The 22,319-nt window shown below is 48.7% G+C and overlaps 1 protein-coding gene across 5 annotated transcripts in view; it reads left to right on the top strand.

The window, feature by feature from the left end:
• EYA2 (EYA transcriptional coactivator and phosphatase 2) overlaps positions 1–22,319 on the top strand; it is a 265,824-nt gene that overhangs the window by 228,800 nt on the left and 14,705 nt on the right. For all 5 annotated transcript variants that reach the window (XM_055438503.2, XM_055438537.2, XM_055438512.2 and 2 more), the window contains 4 exons: positions 10,519–10,577; positions 16,087–16,247; positions 19,174–19,288; positions 20,226–20,347. In XM_055438503.2, the coding sequence (XP_055294478.2) occupies positions 10,519–10,577; positions 16,087–16,247; positions 19,174–19,288; positions 20,226–20,347 (457 nt within the window). The remainder of the gene's footprint in view (positions 1–10,518; positions 10,578–16,086; positions 16,248–19,173; positions 19,289–20,225; positions 20,348–22,319) is intronic.

Here is a 22,319-nt window from a genome sequence, read left to right as displayed (position 1 = left end):
CTGGCTCCAGAGCCCTTGCATGTATTGGCTGTGCTGTGCGGTCTCTCCCGGGAGAACGATTGCCATCTGGCTGAGAGCAGAGATTCCCAGTGGGAAATCTTGACTTGCACAGGGCTGTAGACGGTGGGTTCAGAAGGAAAGGGGGAGCAGGGAGGATAGATGTGTCAGGAAGCCTGGAGAAGGACTGACAGCAAGAGAATAAATTCCCTGTGTACGTGAAGGAAGTGAAGATGAAAAACTCCCCTGTGAATCAGCATGTCATCTTCGCACTGTGTATGCAAAAGTCACACAGATAACAGCGACCTGAGCCACACTGCAGTACCAGAGCCCCCTCCCTCCCCCCGACCCCCGCAACGGGAACAAAGCAGTAAACAGAGGATCTAAATGCATTTCTATAAAGTAGGACATGGACAGAGGTTGGAGCGGAGTAGGAGGCACTGGTAGGAATAATAAACTCAATCACAGTGACAAGTGACATGTGCTGAATGCTCAGCCTTCAGGTGAGCGCTGAAGGGCTCACCTGTGTGCCTTCATTGAACCTTTACAGCAGCCACAGAGGTAGATTCTGTTATGTATCCCCGTTTTAGAGACGGGAAGACTGAGGCACGGAGAGGTTGACTTACTCAGGGCTGACTTGTATTGAGCTCTAACACTGTGCCCGGCATCACGCGTGCATTTTCTCACTGAACTCTCAGAAGTACCATGCAAAGGAGTTGTTTCTTTTTTAAGTCTATTTTATGGATGAAGAATGAAACCCAGAGAGGTCACTTTTCAAGGGTCACAGAGCTAGTAAGAACAGAGTGGAGGTCTGATCCCAGGCCAAGCTGACTTCTAGGCTGGGACATTTATCTTTCAAAGATACAATTTTGAGACGAATGGTGACTTGGAGAAGGAGAAGAGGTCCACAGAGTAGATGGAAGGAAAGAGTCCTTCATAAGAAACGAGATCAATGGAAAGGTTTTGGCAAAAGGTATCCCTGGCCCAACTCAGGCCTGGCCAGGCAGGCGGGTGGGCCAGAGGGGGTACATTTCTAGATGCTGCTGGAGCTCTGGGAAGGATCATGCTGGAGGGACTCAGAAGTGGCTGCCTGCCTGACACACAGGCCTGATTGCTAAGCATCTGATTTATGGTTCTGCAGGAGCTATCAGGGAGAGTAATATTTCACCGTGTCAGCGCTGAGCTGCTCTCCAAGATGTCCTGCCCAACTGACCATTAATGCAACATGGGCCACAGCCTCTTTAATGTTCTTCATAGAAGTTAAACATGCAGACAACACGAGAACGATGGCCCGCTTTCCCTCCCAGGAAGCAGGCCCCTCGCTGGCTAATCTGGAGGCGGGATTAAGCAACCTCGCTCTTAAAATATACCTGCCTCAGAGAAGGAGTGGGCAGGGAGTCCCTCTGTGCTCCGAGTCATTTTTCTAAAGCAAATTTGTCAACAATTTCCTTTCTGCGTTCATGTCTCCAAGCAGCTGAGAACAAAAAGTAATGGGATTGGACCACAGCAGAGCAGGTCGGGAAAAGCCCAGCTGTCACCAGCTTAATCAGAATGGATTTTGATGGGTATTTGTCACCAAGCTTACTGTTCATAAATGAGCAAGGATACCAAGTAGCGAAAGCTGTGGGATGCAGGCAGAGTCTAATCCCGATAACCTTAAATCACCTTCATTAGAAAAACCAGGAAAATTAATAAGAACTGGTAATTGAAAAGACTGTTAAAGTAGATAAGCCCTTGGTAAACACAAACAAGGAAAAAAATAAAGAAAGAAAAAGAGATCAGTAACCAACATCCAGAATGAAAGAGTAGACATTATCATAGGTTCAGAGGAGATCCTCTTTAAGTATTTATCTATTGTATTTATTTATTTGGCTGTGCCGGGCCTTAGTTGCAGCACAAGGAATCTTTAGTTGTGGCATTCGACTGTTGGTTGTGGCATATGGGACCAGGGATCGAACCAGGGCCCCCTGAGTTGGGCGCGTGGAGTGTTAGCCACTGGACCACCAGGGAAGTTCCTCTTGTTTTTTTTTTTTAATTATGAGAATAGCAAAAGCAAAGTGAAAGTGTTATTTACTAGGTCATGTCCGACTCTTTGCAACCCCCATGGACTGCTATAGCCCGTCCGATTCCTCTGTTCATGGAATACTCCAGGCAAGAACACTGGAGTGGATAGCCATTCTCTTCTCCAGGGGATCTTCCAGACCCGGAGATCAAACCCTGGTCTCCTGCACTGCCTACAGATTCTATATCTTCTGAGCCATCAGGAAAGTTCCAGTTATGAGAATACCAAGAGCAATATTATAGCAGTGAACTTGAAAACCTGGGTGAAGCTGACCCTTTTCAGGAAGGTACAAATTATCAAAATTAACCCAAGGGGAAATTCTTTAAATAAATATAATAAATCAATGGCCATGAGAAACTGAAATTGTGGATAAAGACATACGTCTCTAAAAAGGCACCAAGTCCAGCTTGTTTTAAATACGAGTACCTGCAAACATTCAAGGAAAGGATAAATAAATCCCACCCTCCACAGACTGCAAAGCAAAGACCAAACATTTGAGGAGACTGATGTCTCCCTGAAATTACATCTGGACTTTGAGTGCGTGACACAAGGGTAAATCACTGTCGTTGATGGTGAAAGGTGGGACGCTCCTGCAACCCCCAGCACCTTTGCCCAGGCCCTGTGACGCTTTATGTAAGTTCCACTGACCCGGTCTGAACTTCAGTTTCCATGCTGGTGAGAGGAGGGTTCTGGACTATCATTGGAATCCTTTATTAGGCCAGCCACATGCCTCATTACACACCTACACGTGGATGCAATAACCATATTTCATGACTTTAAAATCCTAGAGACCTCGAAGGCCCAGAAGCAATGACACTCTTGTAGCAACTAGCATACCTAGCACCCACATCTTGGCTTCTAAACACCATTTTCCAGTGAAAGGAACCAGGGCTCCTTGGATAAGAGACTGATTCTAGGGCGGGGACAGGAAGACACATGGTAACATGGAGCTTCTTACAGTGCTCCACACCAAGGACACACTCACAAACCCCCGTGATGATGGGCTATGTCACAGGGATACAGGAGCTGACCAGAAAGAGTGTCCAATGGTTAGAGCTGGAACAGTGTGAGCACTAAAACGAATAGCATAGCATCTAACCCTAAGTACGGGCTTCCAGGTGGCACAGTGGTAGAGAATCTGCCTACCGATGCAGGAGACACAAGAGATACGGGTTCGATCCCTCAGTTAGGAAGATCCCCTGGAATAGGAAATGGCAACGCACTCCAGTATTCTTGCCTGAAAAGTTCCATGGACAGAGGATCCTGGCAGGCCACAATTCCATGGGGTCACAAAGAGTCAGATGTGACTGAGCAGCTAAGCATACATACAACCCCAAGTATAAAGTAAGTACCCGTGAGTCCATACTGACACAGATAAATGATTGAATAAATAAATAAGTGGGGGAGAAGAGACAAATCTCATACAGAAAAAAATCAAAATAATTTATGTAGATATTCCACTCTCCACTGTGAGCTTTGCATGATTTCTTCCTTCCAAAGAGTATAATGTGGAAAAGCGGAGGTCCTCAGGTTTCTCCACTCAGCTTTACAGAGGAGAAGCTGAGGTACACTGCCTGAGCCAGGTGACCACGGTCAGCATCACCAGGGCTACGTCATGCTGATAGAAGGTACCCTTAATGTGATGTGTTGTCAGTGGCATTTTACCTCTGTGATCTTCCTCACCAAAACCCCTAGCCCCTGTCTAACCATGAGAAAAACATCAGATAAACCCCAGTTGAGACACATTCTGCAAAATACCTGGCCAGCATTCCTTTAAACTGTCACCAAAACCGGGGAAAGGCTGAGAAACCATCACAGTCCAGAAGAACCTAAAGAGACAAGATGAAAAAATATAACGTGGTACCCCAGATGGGATCCTGGAAGGGAAAAAGGACAGTAGTGGAAAAACAGAATTAACAATAGACAGCAGCTAATAATATAGTGATATTTATTAGTTGTGACAAGCCGTTTGAATATAAGATGTTAACAATAAGGGAAACTGGGCGTGTGGTATATGGGAACACCCTATACTATAGTCACAATTTTTCTACAAATCTAAAACTATTCTAAAATTTAAAGTTTATTTAAAAAAACTGAAGACTCATCCAGTAACTTGCCCAAGATCACACACCTCGGAAATGGCAGGGCTGGTACTGGAGCCCAGGGATGGGCTTTTGAGGGCCAACTACAAAGTCAAGGCCACGTGAAACTGCATGTGTCTGCCCCCGTTCCCTGAGGTGTATTCATGGGTAGCATCCTGACGTGTCTGTGGGATTAGGACTGAAGACTACAGTGTTCTACTTTGCTTCTAAATGGTCTCATCAGCAGAACTGACCATCCATGAGCCTCGTGCAGTGGTGAACTCAATTCAGTTTGAGGCTATGGAATTCACAATAGTAATACTAGCAATAATCAAGACCAGCGTCTATGTGGTGTTTTCTGCAGTCGAGGGACTTTTCAAAGTGCTCTATCTGTATTGATTCGTTCAGTCCCTACAAAACCCTGTGTGGGAAGTACCATTCTGCAGCTCAGTGACAGACAAAGAGGCTGAGAGTCAAAGAGATTCAATACCTTGTCCAAGTTCATTCTGTTAGTAAGTAGCAGAGTCAGAATTTGACCCAGATCCCAGAGTCTGTGCTGTACTCTCTGACCTTGCAAAAACCAGTTTAAAAAAAAAAATGGACACTACCTTTACGATTTCCCAGTTTAGTAGATAAATCAGCCAGTGTGTCAGGCCTAGATTAATCCTACAGGCCCCACAAATTGCAGAAACAGAGAAACATTTGTCCTGAAGTGGGGTAGATTTGGGGCAGTTTTTACAAAGGCAGTGACCTCAACAAACCTTTGCAGGCTTTAGATAGTTGGAAAGAGAGAAGGGGAAAGCACTCAGAACAGAAGGAACAGCAAATGCAAAGGCCCTGGGGCAAGAGGATAAGGGTTGTTGAAGGACTAGCAGAGGCTATGTCTGCGGTGAATTGGGAGATGGGGGTGGAAGGTGATGAGTGGCAGGGTGTACAGACAAGTGGGGCCTGAGTCATGGTGAGGACTCGGAGGGAGGTGGGAGCCATTGTGGGGTTTTGAGCAGGGGAGGGCCAGGATCTGACTTAGGGTTTAGCAGGAAATCTCTGGCTGCTGGATGAAAACTAGACTGGAAAGATGGAGGGTAGAAAGGAAGAAGTGATTGTCAGAGGTCCTCTGAGTCAGAGGTCCGGAAACTTCTTCTGTCAGGAGCCAGAGAGTAAATATTTTAAGTTTTTCAGGGTCAGACTATCTCTGTCTCAACTGCTCACTTCTCCTGTTGCAGGACGAAATCAGCCACAGACCGTAAGTCAATGATTGAACATGGCAGTGTTCCAATAAAACTTTATTTATACGACAGGTTGGCCAGCCAGATTTGGCCCCCAGATCATAGTTTGCTGCCCCCTGGTGTAGGTGGGAGGTAATCATAGCTTAGACCATGGTGGGAGCAGCAAGGGAAACTCTTTCCCGAGACTCTCTTTCCCTTTGATATAAGTACCTGTTTCCAATCAGATTTATGATCTTCCAGATCTTTCCATTTTCATTTATGTGTATGGATACATTTGTATATAATATCTCATTTTATTTTTCAGTTCTGTTTGGTCGCTCAGTCATGTCCGACTCTTTGCAACCCCATGGTTTTTAATCAGTGTAGACCCTGGTGATACTGGCTGTCTCGTTCTCTAGTCTGCTGATTTTCGCCCTGCAGGATGTCTTTGTGCTAGCCTAACAATCTCCACCTTCCTTCTGAGCGGCCGGGTAGGAGCCCCCTGAATGGATATACCACAGTTCATTCCGCCGTGACCCAGTTGAGGGAACTGCAGGTGATGCCCGCTTCCCACTGGCGTGTCCGGCCTCCTTGCACAGGACTCTGTGTGTGTTTCTCTGGGTCAGAAAGTGTCAGTTCCTTAGCACCACTGCGCCTCACCAATGTCGAGGCCACGGGAACCCCCCACTCTGTCTTGGAAGGGTGTTCCTGCTCAGATCCCCCCCAAAATTATAGTCACATTTTGAGTCCAGAGAGGCCAGAGGCACCTTGGGCAGTGAGAAGCTGGCATCCTCAGCATGAGGATGCCCGCCCCCCACGCAGCCCAGTTGAGGAGCTGGGGGTCCTCGCCCCCAGGGCCCAGCCCCGTCCTCGCATCCTCCGCCCTGTCCGCTCCCCTCAGCGCCGGCTCGGCAGGTAACTCGATCCAGGTCAGCTGGTGGAGTATGAGGTAGCGTCTAGCTGAGCGTCATGGTATTTTATTAAGCCTGAAATGTGATCGCTACTGTTGTCACACTTTAGCGCCCCCAACAATCCCCTGGCAGATGAGAAAACCAGAGCCTTCCCGCATGCCTTTCCCCTGACGTCAGGGAAAGAGCAGGAACCCTGCCCGGGGGCCCGAGAGCCTGGGTGACCCCCCAGAGCAGCTTTCAAGCCTGAGGGAAGGACTGGGGACCACTGGGCGGTGTTTTCCCAATTTCAGGCAAAGCAACGGACTGGGGGGAAATCTGCTTTTAATTTCTCCTCGGTGCCTGGGTCTCGGAAGGCAGCACTGGCTTTTCAATACAGTCTTCATTAACCTATTAGGATGGCGGGCCCTAGGATCCTTCCGTCTCGATGACATTGCTCTAGATCAGGGGTCTCAAACGAGGATGCCCACGAGGGCTCAGGTGAGGTAAAGTGAGGAAAACCCTGTGGAGGCTGTGGAGGAGTGGAGATGGAACTTGAGGCTGTGGATGGTCAGGACAGAGGCATGCAAGCCCTGCCGTGCCAGAGCATGTAAATTCTCAAAGTAGCAGAAAATCTGGAGAGACGGAGAAAGAGGGAGAAGAAGGGAGAGAGAAGGGAGGAAGGGGAGGTGAGGGAGAGAGACGGCTGTTGTTCCAAGAAATGGTTTACTGTTTTAAGACAGTTTGGGCCACATGAGATACACCTCCTGGCCAGCTTGCAAGCTCTTCCCTGACTGAACCTGTCAACACAGCATTGAAATTGTCTACCCTGTTCCTTTGTCCCTCCGGAGCTGTGCCGTCCAGTGGAATTTTCTGCAGTGTTGGCTACGTGTGCCATCTAGTATGGTAGCCATTCGCTCCATTTGGCTATGGAGCCCATGAAACAGACCTAAGGGACTGAATTTTCTATTGAATTTTAAAATTTCTTTTATTTATTTATCTTGGGCCGCACTGGGTCTTCACTGCTGCACACGAGCCTTCTCTAGTTGCAGCGCATGGGCTTCTCACTGCAGGGGCTTCTCTCATTGCGAAGCCTGGGCTCCAGGGTGCATGGGCTCAGTAGTTGTAGCACACGGGCTTAATTACCCCGTGGCACGTGGGATCTTCCTGGAGCAGGGATCGAACCCTTGTTCCCTGCATTGGCAGGGAGATGCTAAACCACTGGACCACCAATTCTAATTGACTAACTATAAAGAACCATGTGTGGCTGATTGCTACTGTATTAGATAACATGATTATAGAACCTTTCCAACTGGAGGTATGCCATCACAACTCTTTAGGAAAGGACGCGCCGTCTCAGCGACAGGGATCAATTATACCGCCAAGAGATTAGAATCCTGGGTGCATGGAAAGAAAGGCGATGTGGAATCATAAGTAGAAATGGTTTAGGTGTCAGCCAGCTGTCTGCTAGCTCAAAGAGTGGTCACTCAGTGCCCTCCCAGGTTTTTTTTTTCCACTACTACCCAAAGAGTCTCTCAGTCGGGGTCACGGCTGAGCATCCACCATGTCATTTGCCCTCTGGTCTGGCTGCCCTCTACCCAGGGCTGACCCCAAGGAAGCCCCTGGGCGGACCTCCCTGCTGTTGGTGCCATCCAGGCATATCAGAGCGCACCACCCACCCCCAGGGACCTCAGACACACCAGGTCCCATGCCACAGGACCCCAAGTCCTACTTTGTCACAGAACTGTGGGCAAAGCAGGCCAGGGTCTCTGGTCATAAACCTCTTTCCAAGCCAAAGGTTTCAGCAAACCCCCTTCCAATCCATAGCCCCTTGAGGAGGCCAGGGAAGGATCAGTGCCACACCACCCCTTCTAGGTTCCAACCTCGATCCCCACAAAGCCGCCTGGGCTTCCCCAGGTGCGACTGTCTCCACCCTGCCTCTGTATCTCCATGACAACCAGGTTCCCTCTGTATATCTTTCACAAGTGATGGGAAGGTGGTTCCATTATCCCCCAGCAAAGCTCCTGTCCTCAAAGACAAATTACAGCCTCCTCCTTGTGTAAAAAGAAATCTGCTTAAAATGTTGATAGCACCATTTTTTCCCCAGTGTGTCTCCTCCTGTCAGGAATCCAGGGATATAACATCCAGTTTTTTTCTCAGAGGTCAAGCTCAGAGCTCCATGTGTGTCTTCTCTAACAGTCTTTAGTAGGAGGTCTCTACCCCCTGAAATTGTCTTGCAAAAACCAAAACGTGGATGCTTACAAATCTTAACCCATTAATCAAAGCTAACATTTATGTAGCACCACGCATTTCTTCTCTCCTCAACCATGTAAGCAGGTTCTGTTGTTATCCCCATTTGCCAGTCTGACCTCTGAGGTTCAGGATGGCCGTGTCATTTGCTCAAGGTCACACAGCTAGGCAGTGATTGGGTCCAGGATCCAAACCCAGGCGATCGGATTCCAGAGCCTGACTCTATAATCAGTACCATGGTGGCACGCACAGCGCACTCGTGATTTTTGCCTTATGGATCTTTCACCTGAATGTACTTTATGATGGAGGTCGAGCTCTTCACCAGATTGGTGGGATTTGCATATGGCTTCCTTGGGGGCACTGGCATCACTCTTGCCTCTTGGTTGCCAACTGCAGGAAACCCCTCTCCTCTGCCTTAAACAGAAAGTCCGTGTATTCCTTTCCTGTGACTGCTGTACAAATCTCCACACACTTAGCAGCGTAAAACAACGCCACTCTAGAGGCCAAACGTCCAGAATCAATTTCTCGGGGCCGAAGATGTGGGCAGAGCTGGTTTCTTCCAGAGGCTTTAAGGGGAGAAGCTGCTTCTCGGCCTTTTTCCACTCCTGGCAGCTGCTGTACTTCTTGGCTTGTGGGCCTCTCCACCTCCAGGGCACCTCACTCCAATTCTCGTCTGTCATCAAATAATACCCCTCTGCCTCTTAACTTGCAAGGACCCTTGTAATTACATTCAGGATCCAACCGGCATACTCTCCCCATCTCGAGATGGTTAACTTAATCACATCTCCAGAGTTCCTTTTGCCCGGTAAGGTTCCTGGGATTAGGACATAACACATCTTTGGGGGACTGTGGTTCAGCCTACTATAGTGGTCAGGGTGGCCTCTCTCAGTTGCAGCGGGATAGAGCGAGTCATGTGATCAGACCTCATCCCTCTCTCCAGCTCCCAGACCTGCTTTCCTCTAACAGCCCCAGGCTCAACCCCTCAGTCCAGCAGCCCCAGGGAAAGGAGAGCTCCTCTTTCTCAAAAGTCCCAGGTCTGGTTCTCATTGGTCCATCCGAGACCACACCCTCATTTCTGAACCAGTCACTGTGGCCAGCGGACCCTGGGTCTCTCTTGATTGGGTGAACTTGGGTCACGTGCCCACCAATGTCATCCCCTCCTCTCTGTCGTAACTGCCACGTGTTAAGGTATTTCTGCAAAGAGAACATGAGTGGTGGCCGGCAGCTGGTTATTGGAATCCGTTGAACGGCCAGCACTTGAAAGGGTAACTGGCACAAAGTAGAAACGAAGCTGCTCAGTCGTGTGTGACTCTTTGCGATCCCACGGACTGTAACCTACCAGGCTCCTCAGTCCGCGGAATTTTCCAGGCAAGAGCGCTGGATGGGCTGTCATTCCTTCTCCAGGGGATCTTCCCCTCCCCGGGATCGAACCCAGGTCTCCTGCGGTGCATACACACAGACGCTTTACCCTCTGAGCCACCAGGGAAGTACAACAGATGATGGTCACAGATGGCGGGACACAGAGGGGAACTTGGGCAGGGGCATCTCCTGAAGCTAATGCTTGAAGAATACCAGGTTCACTAAGCAGATGAAAGCAGAGAGCCCTCCACACAGAGGAAGCACCTTGAACAAAGCAAAGGCTTCCACTGTATGGCCTTGGTGACCATAGGTTCTAGTGTACCTGGGGACAGAGGGAGGTTCGATTGGTCCTATTGTGTGCCTGTCCTCCCAGCGTATTACTAATAGCAGACCCCTTTACACTGCAAAACTGTCAGGGTGGGCATGATAGATTATACAGTCATCACTACCCCTTACAGCCAAGCAGCTCCTTCATAAGGAAACCAAAGGCAGAGGAGGACGAGATTTACCCAAGGTCACCCAACGTTTAGTAGCAAAGTCTGGACTAGAATTCAGGACTCCTGACTCCCAGTCCAGTGCTCCTTCACCCTCCAGCTTATGAAATCAGCTCTCAAAGGCTGCATCAGCTTCACCAGTCACGTATCTCCCTTTTTCTCTTCTTGCCAAATTCTCCATAGGATTGTGACCAGATCCACGTGGACGATGTCTCATCTGATGACAATGGGCAAGATTTAAGGTAGGAATTCAGGGAGTCAAAAATGCCCCTTCTGATTGTGAATCAAGCTCACCTCTCCCTGGGACACAGAGAGGAGGCTGGTTGTCAGGGCAGGGTGTGCCTGCCCCCACCATAACTGGGACTCGTGTTTCTCTGAACTCAAAAAGCACAACCGTGCCCCCGACCCTGCAGCTTCTTCCACATCATCTCAAATCACTGGGGCTGAGCTTTCCACAAATTCCCTGTAACTGTGCTTCTGCTGATCTCTTTGTGGGTCTTTTTTTTCCCCTGCTTACTAAAGTAATGCATGCATGGGGGCACAGGTTCAGTCCCTAGTCAGGGAACTAAGATCCCGCAAGCTGCACGTGCACAGCAAAAAATAGAGCATTAAAATATTATAAAAACAGAACAAAGCACTGCATGCATATTGTAAAAACTGTCATACACCACTGTCTTGCCTCCCAGAATCACTACCATCAAGAATTTAGTACACCTTTTTCCAAGGATTGACTGCACTCAGTAACATATATATGTATATTATTTGATATAAGATCGACACAGTCAGTACTCAAAAATATTTCTTGAATGAATAAATGGTATGATCACTCCTAGGACATGAATTCCAGAAATAAGGTCCCCAACTGCTCAAAATGAGACAGCTTTCTGAAGAATGTGGCTGAGGAATGTTCCAAGCCTGCCCATTATAAAAACAGAACCCTTGTTAATCTGTGCTTATCAAAATGATCACTATTCAGCACCTCTCAGCCCATCAAAAGTATTGTGAGACCACAATGATGTTTTGCTTGTGGGCCGTTCGTGGTAATTTTGTTTAGCATTGTCTTCTGAGGTGTGTCTTCCAATTTAACTCCAAAAACAGAAATCAAAGTTTCTGTTACTGAGTCCTGCAAGTCTTTTCAAAGCCCAGCAACAATTAGAAGTGATCGGTGGGCATCGCCTGCTTTGCTTTAATTAGCCATTCAGAAAATCCTCTGCAGTCAGGCCTGGCCAGGACCAGGCTCCAGTGCCCGCCAGGACTGCTCAATTTATGGAGTAAATAAATCCCAGATCAAGGCTAATCGTGTCCTTTCCATGAAGTCATCCCTGGGAACCACTCTGCCTCTCAAAGCAGTGAGCGACCAGCGTTCTGTTTTTATCCTTTCTGCTGTAGCGGCTGGCTTGAATCGAAAGCAGTGCCCCTCTGAACCCTGACTTCAGCTGAGCTGTTGGTACCTCACTTCAAGAATCTACAATCCAAGAGTGTTTTTTGCCCCTAGCAGCCAAATTCCCCATGTGTTCATTCAGGAAATATCGTTAAGGACCTACTGTGTGCTAGGCATCAAATGCCCCCCCCCGCTTTTTTCTCTCAGTTAATAGTAAAAACTGAGACTTCCCTGGGGGACCAATGGTTAAGACTCTCTGCTTCCAGGGCAGGGGTCACAGGTTTGATCCCTGGTCAGGGAACTAAGATTCCACGTGCCACAAAGGTGGCCAAAAAATAATTGATTAAAAAAAATAAAACAGTAAAAAGCAACAGTGGTACCGTCCTTATCTTGCACCAGGCCCTGTTCCAGATGCTTCACATGGCTTACCTCATTGCACCTTCACAGCAGTTAGGAAAAAGTGGCTCTTATCCTCATTTTACACTGGGGAACAGGAGGTACTGAGAAGCTAAGTGACTTGCTCAACCTGACACAGCTGGTAAGTGGGGGTGGCAGGATTCAGGACACCCTGCCCTGCCCTCCACCTCTTGGCAGAACATCCAGCCATCTCCCCAGGGTGTCCTCTGAGTTTCGAGTCGGCATTTGTCATGAATAAATCCTCTGGCCTTTCTGCACTACCCAGGGAGGGGCTACTGGTGGCTACCGATCCCAGAGCTGACACCTGCCTCTCCCAGAGGCTCTCGGGTTAACCCGCCCACCGCTGCTTTCTAGAGCACAGACTCTGGTCTGAGCCATCCCTGCAGTACCAAGAGAGCTTCCCCAGCAGATCTGATGCAGTGGATATTGGTCCAGGAAGTCCTGCACATGCGTGGTACCATCTCCCGTGAGTACCCAGGAGGTCGTGCCTGATCTCTGCTTCTCCAGGGATCCAGAAGAGTTTGAAAAAGAAGAACAAGCCACTTTTGAAAAGGAAGAAAGTTAGGGTGAATGGATGCTCCAGCACCCAAGTTCACTGCCACTCAACCAAGGTCCCAGACGGGTCTAAAGTCACACAGATGACCTCTGTGCCTGCCCAGGGGCTCCTCGTTGGAAACTGCGGTGCTTAGACCACTGGATGGGAAGTGATCTGAAGCTGTTCTTCCACAGACTCTTAAAAAAAAAATGGAAAAGAAGTTGTTAGAAATTAAATGAAAAAACAAAATTCTCTAGCAAGACGAGAACCTTGACAGTAGAAATGAAGGAGCAAATGGCAATTTAAAGTGTGGGTTCTTGGGACATATGATTCTTAGTAACAACATTTGTATTTCAAACCTTATGAACATTCCCTGTTATAATTTGTCTTCCTAGGGACATGGTCTTTGTATTGTAATTTATCAAAATCCACTGACTTTCATAAAAAATACGTATTTTCCCAACATATGTAAAAAAAACTATAGTTGAATATCACTCATCAGGCTATTCATATCAATGGTTTTAAATACTACACCAAAATATGCAACTTAAATTTCAGGAAAAAGTGTTTTAATATTTTTTATAAAATATTGTGAAATATACAAAATATTTTCCCTTACTGAATCAATTGAAAAAAAAACTCTTATAAAATTTCCTTTACTTGACAAAACTAATGAGTTAAAAATAAAAAAAATCCAGAGTAAGAGACCTTATATATAACAAGCTATGTAATGATTTCCATTTAACATTAGACATGGTGGTGGTCACTCAGATAAGAAGTAACCTTGTATTTATCCAAACACCCAATAAAGCAAAATTCTCAGGTGGAAAAAGAAAAAGTGTCGGTTCTAGAAAAGAGGAGCCCTGATGGGATAAAGTCACATAGCCCCTTTCTCATCAGGTTAAGAATGTGCTCGAAAAGTGCCCAGCACAGTGAGTAGTCCTGACTAAATGGCTCTCTGTCCCTTTGATTAGATGTTGTCTGCTCCCTTTTACTAGTTGGGCGTATTTTATTTCCCTTTAGCCCCTGATCACCGCCATCCAAGGGAGGGGCTGAGAAAAAAGCGACAGCAACACCTCTGTGTAACAAACCCACTGGCATCTTTCGTGGGAAAGAGGAAGGATTCCATAATTTCACTTTCCAGTCCTCAGGGGAGATGGTCCCAGCTTGTGCAGGACTTCTGGGGCCAGCATCCAGTGTACTAGACCCGCTGAGGAGGCTCCCTTGCGGTTCAGGGACGGTGGGGAGGAGAGTCTCTGCTGCACAGACCAGCGGTGGGTGGGTTAACCTGAGAGCCCCTGGGAGACGCAGGTGTCAGCTCTGGGACCAGAGTCATGCAAACAAGTTGTTAGAACAGCCACATCTTATCTCCATGCCGAAAACATTTTTTAGTAATCTTCTCAAGATCTCAGAAGTTACGATGTTAAATATCATGTTATCAAGCTAGTGGTCGAACAAGTTAATTACACACAATCTGTATTTTTCTTTTTTCTTTTTGGTCATGCTACACAGTGTAGGAGATCTTAGTTCCCTGACCAGGGATTGAACCCACACCCTCAGCAGTGAAAGCATGGAATCCTAACGACTGGACCACTAGGGAATTCCTCATCTTTTTAAATCTGAGTAATTCAGTAAAGAGCAGAGCAGAGGCTGTGATCACCCCTATTCGAATCTACCATCTCCAACTCACCACTTGCTGATATTATGACTTACTTGCTTCCAGTGTTGTACACACTCACAAATGTCTGTGAAAAATGACCCAGGTGAATGTGTGTGTGAGTATGGCCACATGGGCACAAATTTGTCTGAAGAACAGCTTCTGGCAACCCGCTGGCATCTCTGGGTTGCCCATCCAGCATCCTCTGGAGAGGATCGCAGCGTCTGCAGCCGAGCCCTTTCCCACTAAGCCAGTCAGTTTCCTCCCGGGCCGCCTGCCCCAGTGGTGAAATTTGCTTTCGAATTTGAGGCATCACGCGCGGCATCTCTGTGGATCCTGCAGGGGTTTTGTTATCATCAGTTTGATATTTAGGGAGAGAATGCCCCAGCGCTTCCCATTTCCAAATTCCCTTTTCTCTGTCGCAGCACTTGCGTTGAACCGGGGTGACCTAAGGTACCATTCCCCAGTGTTGTTTCATTCCTAGCGCATCACATCTCCACCCTTAAACCCATCACAGAAAATCCAGAAACAACAAAATAATAGGGAGAGAAAAACGTCAGCCAGCCACCCCCACCCCGCCATTGAGAGGCCCTGGCACCATGCTGAACTGCTCCCCATGCCACACCCAGGCTTTTTCCTTCTGAAGAGACCCTCACTTTGGAAGTTTTTGGTCCACACATTGCCTTGTGACGTCCCGTGATTTTGCAGACCTGCACCAGGCTTCCAGTGGAGGGAAAGAAAATGGTGTTCCGTGAGAGCTGGGGTTTTCCTTCTCATGCTCTAGCTGCTGTAGGTGCCGAATCACCCACAATTCCCCCTTCTGGTTCCCAGCTGCCACTCCTGTCATTAACTTCCTGTGATGCTCTGACATGTCCCCAGGGCATGCTTCATGCTGACGGAGGGTTCTGTCTGCAAAGTGCCAGCAATCGACTCTGCCTGATTTTTTCTCTTTTTTTGGCTTTAGCGTTGTGCACAGGCTTTCTCCAGTTGGGGCAAGCAGGGGCTACTTCTCCTTGCAGAGCGCAGGTGTCTCACTGAAGTGGCTTCTCTTGTTGCAGAGCACAGGCTCTAGACTGCGGACTCAGTAGTTGTAGCCTGGGGGGCTTAGCGTGGGATCTTCTGGGACCAGGGATTGAACCTGTGTCCCCCGCATTGGCAAGTGGATTCCCAACCACTGGACCACCAGATGAGTCTGACTGCCTAGTTTAAAAGATAAAATTAGCGTGGAGAATGCCTATAGAAAGATACAGAGATGCTCACAGTATAGGAAGAAAGGGTTAGCCGCCAGGCCTTTCGAGGCATGTGAGGCAGGGCTGATTTGGGGATCAAAGTATCAAGAGCTCACTGGTATTCTCTTCTGGACCCTTCTCTCAGGGTGAACCAAGGCCAACCACTTTTTTGGAACTGCCTTTCCAGCTTCAGATTCTAAAGTGGGGGAGAGAGAGGCTTTCCTTGGCTTGGCCACTGCATGCAGGGAACAGAATGACTGCCCCTCAAACAAACAAACAAAAAAAAACAGAGATGTTCTTTGATACCAGAAGGAAAAAGAATGGATGCCAACTGGGCACTAGCACAGGATGCCTCCGTTGTTTGGGAAGTTAATGAAAGCTCTGATCCTGCTTCTCCCAGAACGCAGATACTCAGAGCATCCTTGCACATTCGGGGACACAGTCAAACATAAGCCCACCCATGGGTCTCCTGGTGAGAAGCTCCCACCTCCCCACAGTAACACTGTCTCTTCTCCCTCTGCCGTCTCCCCAGCACCTACAACTTCTCCGCTGATGGCTTCCACAGTTCAGCCCCAGGAGCCAACCTGTGCCTGGGCTCCGGCGTGCACGGCGGCGTGGACTGGATGAGGAAGCTGGCCTTCCGCTACCGGCGGGTGAAGGAGATGTACAACACCTACAAGAACAACGTCGGCGGTGAGCGGGCCGGGGAGAGGGCCGTCCACAGTGCTCGGAGGGTCTGCCTGCCTGGGCCCCAGCGCGCCCCCAGACCAAAGGGAACTCGTCAAGAAGGGATGCTGTCACTCACATCCCACCTGCTCGGCGCCGGGCTCCAAGAGACTCACAGACCCTAGCTCAGCCGGGTGGCCCTCATGGCGCCCTCTGGGAGGGGGCACTAGGATCTCTTCATCCCCACTTTGGGTCTGGGGAAGCTGAGGAAGAATGGCGTGTCCTGCCCATGCATGATCACGCCTCCGGCCCCGCCGTGGTTCTCCACCTCTGGTCCTCAGACCAGCAGCATCAGGGTCACCGGGGAGTCTCGTTGGAAATGTAGATTTTTCTGGCCCTCACCTCAAGCCTGTCAGATCAGCAGTTCTGGGGTGGGCCTGGCCCTCTGCATCTTGACTGGCCCTCCAGGTGATTCTGATGCTTGTCAAAAGTTTGAGGACCACGGGCTTCAGCCCACACTACTCAGATTGTGGCCCCTGGAGCAGCCACATGAGCATCACCTGGGAGCTGGTGAGAAACGTAGACGCCCAGGCCCCTCCCAAGGCAACTGAGTCAGATCTGTGTCTTTAACAAGATTCCCCGGTGATTCGTGAAAACACTGGTTTGCAAGCTTGGCTCATATTGGAACCCCCTGAGGAATTTCCCCTTCTGCTTTTCTTGGCCTGGCTGCCACTTGGCTCCGGGACTTACTGACTTCCCTGCGCGATTCTTCTGTGCAGCCAAGTCGTGAAAGCCACCAGCTTCAGTGGCAGGAGAGTGTTGGTTTATCACAATGAACAGGAAACTTGGAAGGGGCTGGAGGCAGGGTGGGTTCACCAATGACCAGGCCCTTGATCACTATTTCTGGAATTCTCTAGGCCTTTGACTCTTAGCAGATGAGGCTGCTTCTCCCCCGGGAGGCACATGGGGATGATTTTGATTATCATGATGTCTCTAACCAGCTGCTGCTGCTGCTGTGTCACTTCAGTCGTGTCCGACTCTGTGTGACCCCATAGACAGAAGCCCACCAGGGTCCCCTGTCCCTGGGATTCTCCAGGCAAGAACACTGGAGTGGGTTGCCATTTCCTTCTCCAATGTGTGAAAGTGAAAAGTGAAAGTGAAGTCGCTCGGTCGTGTCCGACCCTTAGTGACCCCACGGACTGTAGCCTCCCAGCCTCATCCATCCATGGGATTTTCTAGGCAAGAGTACTGGAGTGGCTTGCCATTGCCTTCTCCTGGTAAAGGGAATTAGATTTGAGTAGGCGGATAGTAGAATCTGCCATCTACACCTTGACCCCATTCCCAGAAAGAGTAGAGTCCCAGGAAGAATTCAGGGTCTCCAACTGGACAGAATCCACTTCTGGTCCCAACGCTGCCACTTCCTAACTCCCTGAGCCTTCGTTTCTTAAGTCTGTGAAATGGGGATAAAAATAATTCTGCTTCCCTAGTGACTGAAAGGTTTGTGGTTAATGCATACAAAAGGCAGGACTCTGTGCCTGGAATACAGCAGGCACTCAGTAAACAGTAGCGTTTATCACTAGTTCCTTTCAGTTTCTCTTGAGAGTCTTTTAGATTCTTCTCTGTTGTCTACTTTCTGTGGATAGAGCATCAGTTCTTCAGGACAGGTTTCCTGCCTTGTCTGAGGCTGCAGTCCTGGCAACAGCGAATGTTTATTGAGCATTTCCTCCATGCTAGGCTCTGTTATGAAGGGTTTTTTTGTCTAATATTAATAGCTTTTTTGCTCTTCACAACAACTCTCTAAGGTAACAGCTTTCTTTTGAATAATCTTTCTGTTTATTTATTTTGGGCTGTGCTGGGTCTTCGTTGCTGCACAGGCTTTTTCTCTAGTTGCAGACAGCAGGGGGCAACTCTCGAGTTGTGATGCAAGGGCTTGTCACGGCAGTGGCTTCTTGTTGCAGAGCACCAGCTCTAGGGCGTGTGGGCTTCGGTGGTTGGGGCTCCCAGGCTCTAGAGCACAGGCGCAGCAGTTGTGGCGCACGGGCTTAGTTGCCTCGTGGCATGTGGAATCTTCCCAGACCAGGGATCGAACCTGTGTCTCCCATACTGGTAGATGGATTCTTCACCCCTGAGCCCCCAGGGAAGCCAGGTATCGGTTTTTACCACACATGTTGTACGAAGGTGGAAACTGCGGTCAGAGAGGTTGAGTGAGGCGCCCGGAGTCTCACAGCCCAGGCGACAGAGCTAGTCCTGGGCCAGTGACTTCTCCACCTCTGCCCACACTTCATGACCTCTCACATCCAAGCCTGTCAGCTGCAGGAGGGAAGCAGAGAGCTTCAGGGTCGGCCCTGCCTGCTCACCCATCTCTGCACACAGACGGAGGGAATCGGGTGTGCTTGGAGTAGGGGCGACAGGAACTGAGTTAGCCAACAGAGGCCCTCGGGTCCTCATCCAAGTTAAGCCCCAGGAAATGCCCAGGGCTTCTGTCGGGCTGTTCTGCTTTCCCATCAGCTCAGGGGAAATTATCTGATGTATCAACAAGCAAGGAGCTGGCTGCTGGCAGAACACCAGTGGGCAGCCCCCTTCTTGCTGCCCCGCCCCCAGCTATTTCTGCATCACAGAACTAGCCCGGTGAGGGCTGCGGCCGCCAGCCCGGGGGTCACCGTAGATGGCAGCATCCTAAGGGTTTCAGTAAGTGTGTCTGGAAAAGAGCAAGATACAGGGTGTAAAGAGAAAATGCTTAATAAGTCAGCATCTGGGAGGCAGTGAATGATCAATCCGTCCATTGAGCCTATCAGTCAATCTCAAAATAAAATTTAGGTCACTGGATTGAAGTTGACCTTGGGTGTCACCCAACGTGAAACCTCAAAATACAGTAGCTAGACTCCCTTTCCCTCACCCTACTACCCCCAGACCTCTAAAATGATAACTGTATGTTTTTTTGCTTTGTCCACAGGCTTGATAGGAGCTCCCAAAAGAGAGACCTGGCTACAGCTCAGAGCCGAGCTGGAAGCTCTGACCGACCTCTGGCTGACCCACTCTCTGAAGGCACTAAACCTCATCAATTCCCGGTGGGTGGGAGCCCCCATTTCTCTTTGTGCCTCTGAACTTTCTCCCATTCGAGGCTGGTGGCCCCTTCACTTCCACACTGGGACAGTTGAACTCTCCAAGTTCTCCCCTGCACACTTTCCAGACATTTGATAAAGCTGGGATGTACCAGGCACCATGGACACCTTGTCCCATAGATGAGCAGATAGCTGCAGAGACTCAAGCGGGGGCCAGCAGAGCTAAAGGCTTTTGTCTTCTCCCGTCCACTCTCACCCACAACACCCTGCAGCCACAACATCGCCCTGTGAAAACCATTTTATAGGATGCCACAGTTTACCCGGTGGACCCTTAGTGAGGTCAGGGAAGTCCAGTTTCATTCTAGGCCTCCTAATAAATTGCCTCTTGCTCTTAAAAAAAAAAAAAAATCGCCTGCAGCAGAGAACAAATTACTCTGTATCAACATCAGAATTCTTGTGAGCCAACATATAAATGGTTACAAAATGGCAGCCCGTGAGCTGAATCCACCCTACTGATGCATTTTGTCTGATACACACTTGCCCCAAAGAAAGGGAAGATTAATCCGTAACCGCAGGTTGTGAGGATGTCAGGTGTCGGAACTCGCACGAACTCGCACGTGCTTTCCAGTCCTCACCTCTGCCTGCTCTCCTCCACTTGTTCTGTACCACTCAGGTACATTTCCAGTAGGTCCCTGCAGCTATTTTAGTGACCCTTGCAATAAACATTTGCTTTGTAAATAGAAGTATTATACTTGTATTCTATTTTAATGTGTCAGGAGGCTTAGAGGAATGGCAGGAGGATCCTGGAGCTCCATCCACCCTCACCTGAAGATGACTTAGCCAGAGCCTCCAAACCTCACCAGAATTCCCACCGACTCCAGGCTCAGCTACGAAACTCCTGTGCTATCCTGGAGTTCTGACCCACAGTCTTCTTTGTCCTCAGGCCCAATTGTGTCAACGTGCTGGTCACCACCACTCAACTAATTCCTGCCCTGGCCAAAGTCCTGCTGTACGGATTGGGCTCTGTGTTTCCTATTGAGAACATCTACAGTGCAACCAAGACAGGTAGGGGAACGTAGCCCTCCAGCGGGGAGGGGAAGGTCAACTTTGCCTGCCGGGATGAGAGGTTTAATGCCACCAGGGAAGTTAAAAGAATTTGTCCAGAGGCATGACCAAATTCCCCAAACCACCCTCATAACCCGCTGGGATTAACCTCTGCTTCTAGAGAAATTGCTTAGTTTTGCAGTTTTCCAAAATGTATTAGTAAGATATGCACAAAGCTGCTATTAAGAAATACCCAAAAATACAAGGGTTTAATTACATTAGTGTGTGTGTGTGCGCGCTAAGTCGCTTCAGACGTGTCTGACTCTTTGCAACCCTGTGGACCGCAGCCGACCAGGCTCTTCTGTCCATGGGATTCTCCAGGCAAGAATACTGGAGTGGGTTGCCATGCCCTCCTCCAGAGTATCTTCCCAACCCAGGGATTGAACCCGCATCTCTTTTGTCTCCTGCATTGGCAGGCAGGTTCTTTACCACTAGCCCCACCTTTAGGAAGGCCCTAATTAGATTAGGGCCAAAGCTAATATCTATCAGATGTCAAGCAGACCAGAGGTGAGTGATCCAGTCTGATGGGGTGATTCTGTTCATACTCACCCAGGAAGCCAGGTTCTTCCCATTTTTCCCATCATCATCCCTTCTAATTTTATTCTCATGTATATGGACAAATCAGAATCTGACATATTGTTATTCTAGCTTATGGGAAGGGAGAAAAGAGGAAGGAGCGATACACCTCCAGTATTCTAAAAAATAACACCAGGGGTGGGGTTTACTTCTACTCACCTATTGGCCTAGCTTAGTCACGTGGCCACAACTAGTTGCCAGGGAATCTGGGAAATGTAGTCCACAGCTAAAATGACCATAGCTGCTGCTGCTGCTAAGTCACTTCAGTCGTGTCCGACTCTGTGCGACCCCATAGACGGCAGCCGACCAGGCTCCGCCGTCCCTGGGATTCTCCAGGCAAGAACACTGGAGTGGGTTGCCATTTCCTTCTCCAATGTGTGAAAGTGAAGTCGCTCAGTCGTGTCCGACTAGTAGCGACCCCATGGACCGCAGCCCACCAGGCTCCTCTGTCCATGCGATTTTCTAGGCAAGAGTACTGGAGTGGCTTGCCATTGCCTTCTCCGAATGACCATAGCTAAGCCCTGGTAAAATTCGGGAAATTCTGTTACTAAGGAAGGCTTCCCTGGTGGCTCAGAGGTTAGAGCGTCTGCCTCCAATGCGGGAGACCTGGGTTCGATCCCTGGGTCAGGAAGATCCCCTGGAGAAGATGGTAACCCACTCCAGTATTCTTGCCTGGAGAATCCCATGGACAGAGAAGCCTGGTAGGCTACAGTCCACGGGGTCGGAAAGAGTCGGACCTGACTGAGCGACTGAACAGAAGGAAGAAGAGGAAAACATTTCCCACCCCAGGATGGTACATGAGGTCGTTTTATTTTAGGTGGTACATTAAATAACCTAACCTTGAACCACACAGAAGACTGTCGATTTTTTAATGCTCTTTCAAGAAGAGTGTCTCAATTTAGTGTTATCCTGTTTCAACAACTCTTTCATATTTGCTAATCTCCCTTATTAACAGATAAAACACCTTAGGCTCAGAGCTTTCATCAAATAAGAATTCAGTAACTAGAAATGAACAGCAGCATTTGTCATCAGGACAAGTAATATTGGTTTTTCTGGGGTAGGGGTAGAGGGGCACTGTGTCTTGATTTATGTGTGTGTGTATATCACCTAAAAATGTATAATAATACAAAATATAGTTAAGATGTTTTTGATGAGACATTTTTACCTGTGTTTCAATTTATAATGTATACTTTGGAAGCATTTCCTTAGAGCAGAGCCTTTACTAAAGTTCTAGACCAGAGATGCAGAGAAGGCAATGGCACCCCACTCCAGTACTCTTGCCTGGAGAACCCCATGGATGGAGGAGCCTGGTGTGCTGCAGTCCATGGGGTCGCAAAGAGTCGGACACGACTAAGGG

Source organism: Moschus berezovskii, chromosome 15 (assembly GCF_049115385.1).
Source record: "Moschus berezovskii isolate FMDL1 chromosome 15, NW_MosBer_1.0, whole genome shotgun sequence".
NCBI classification, from domain to species: domain Eukaryota; kingdom Metazoa; phylum Chordata; class Mammalia; order Artiodactyla; family Moschidae; genus Moschus; species Moschus berezovskii.
Note: the sequence above shows the minus strand (reverse complement) of the source record. Positions and strands in the feature narration are given on the sequence as shown.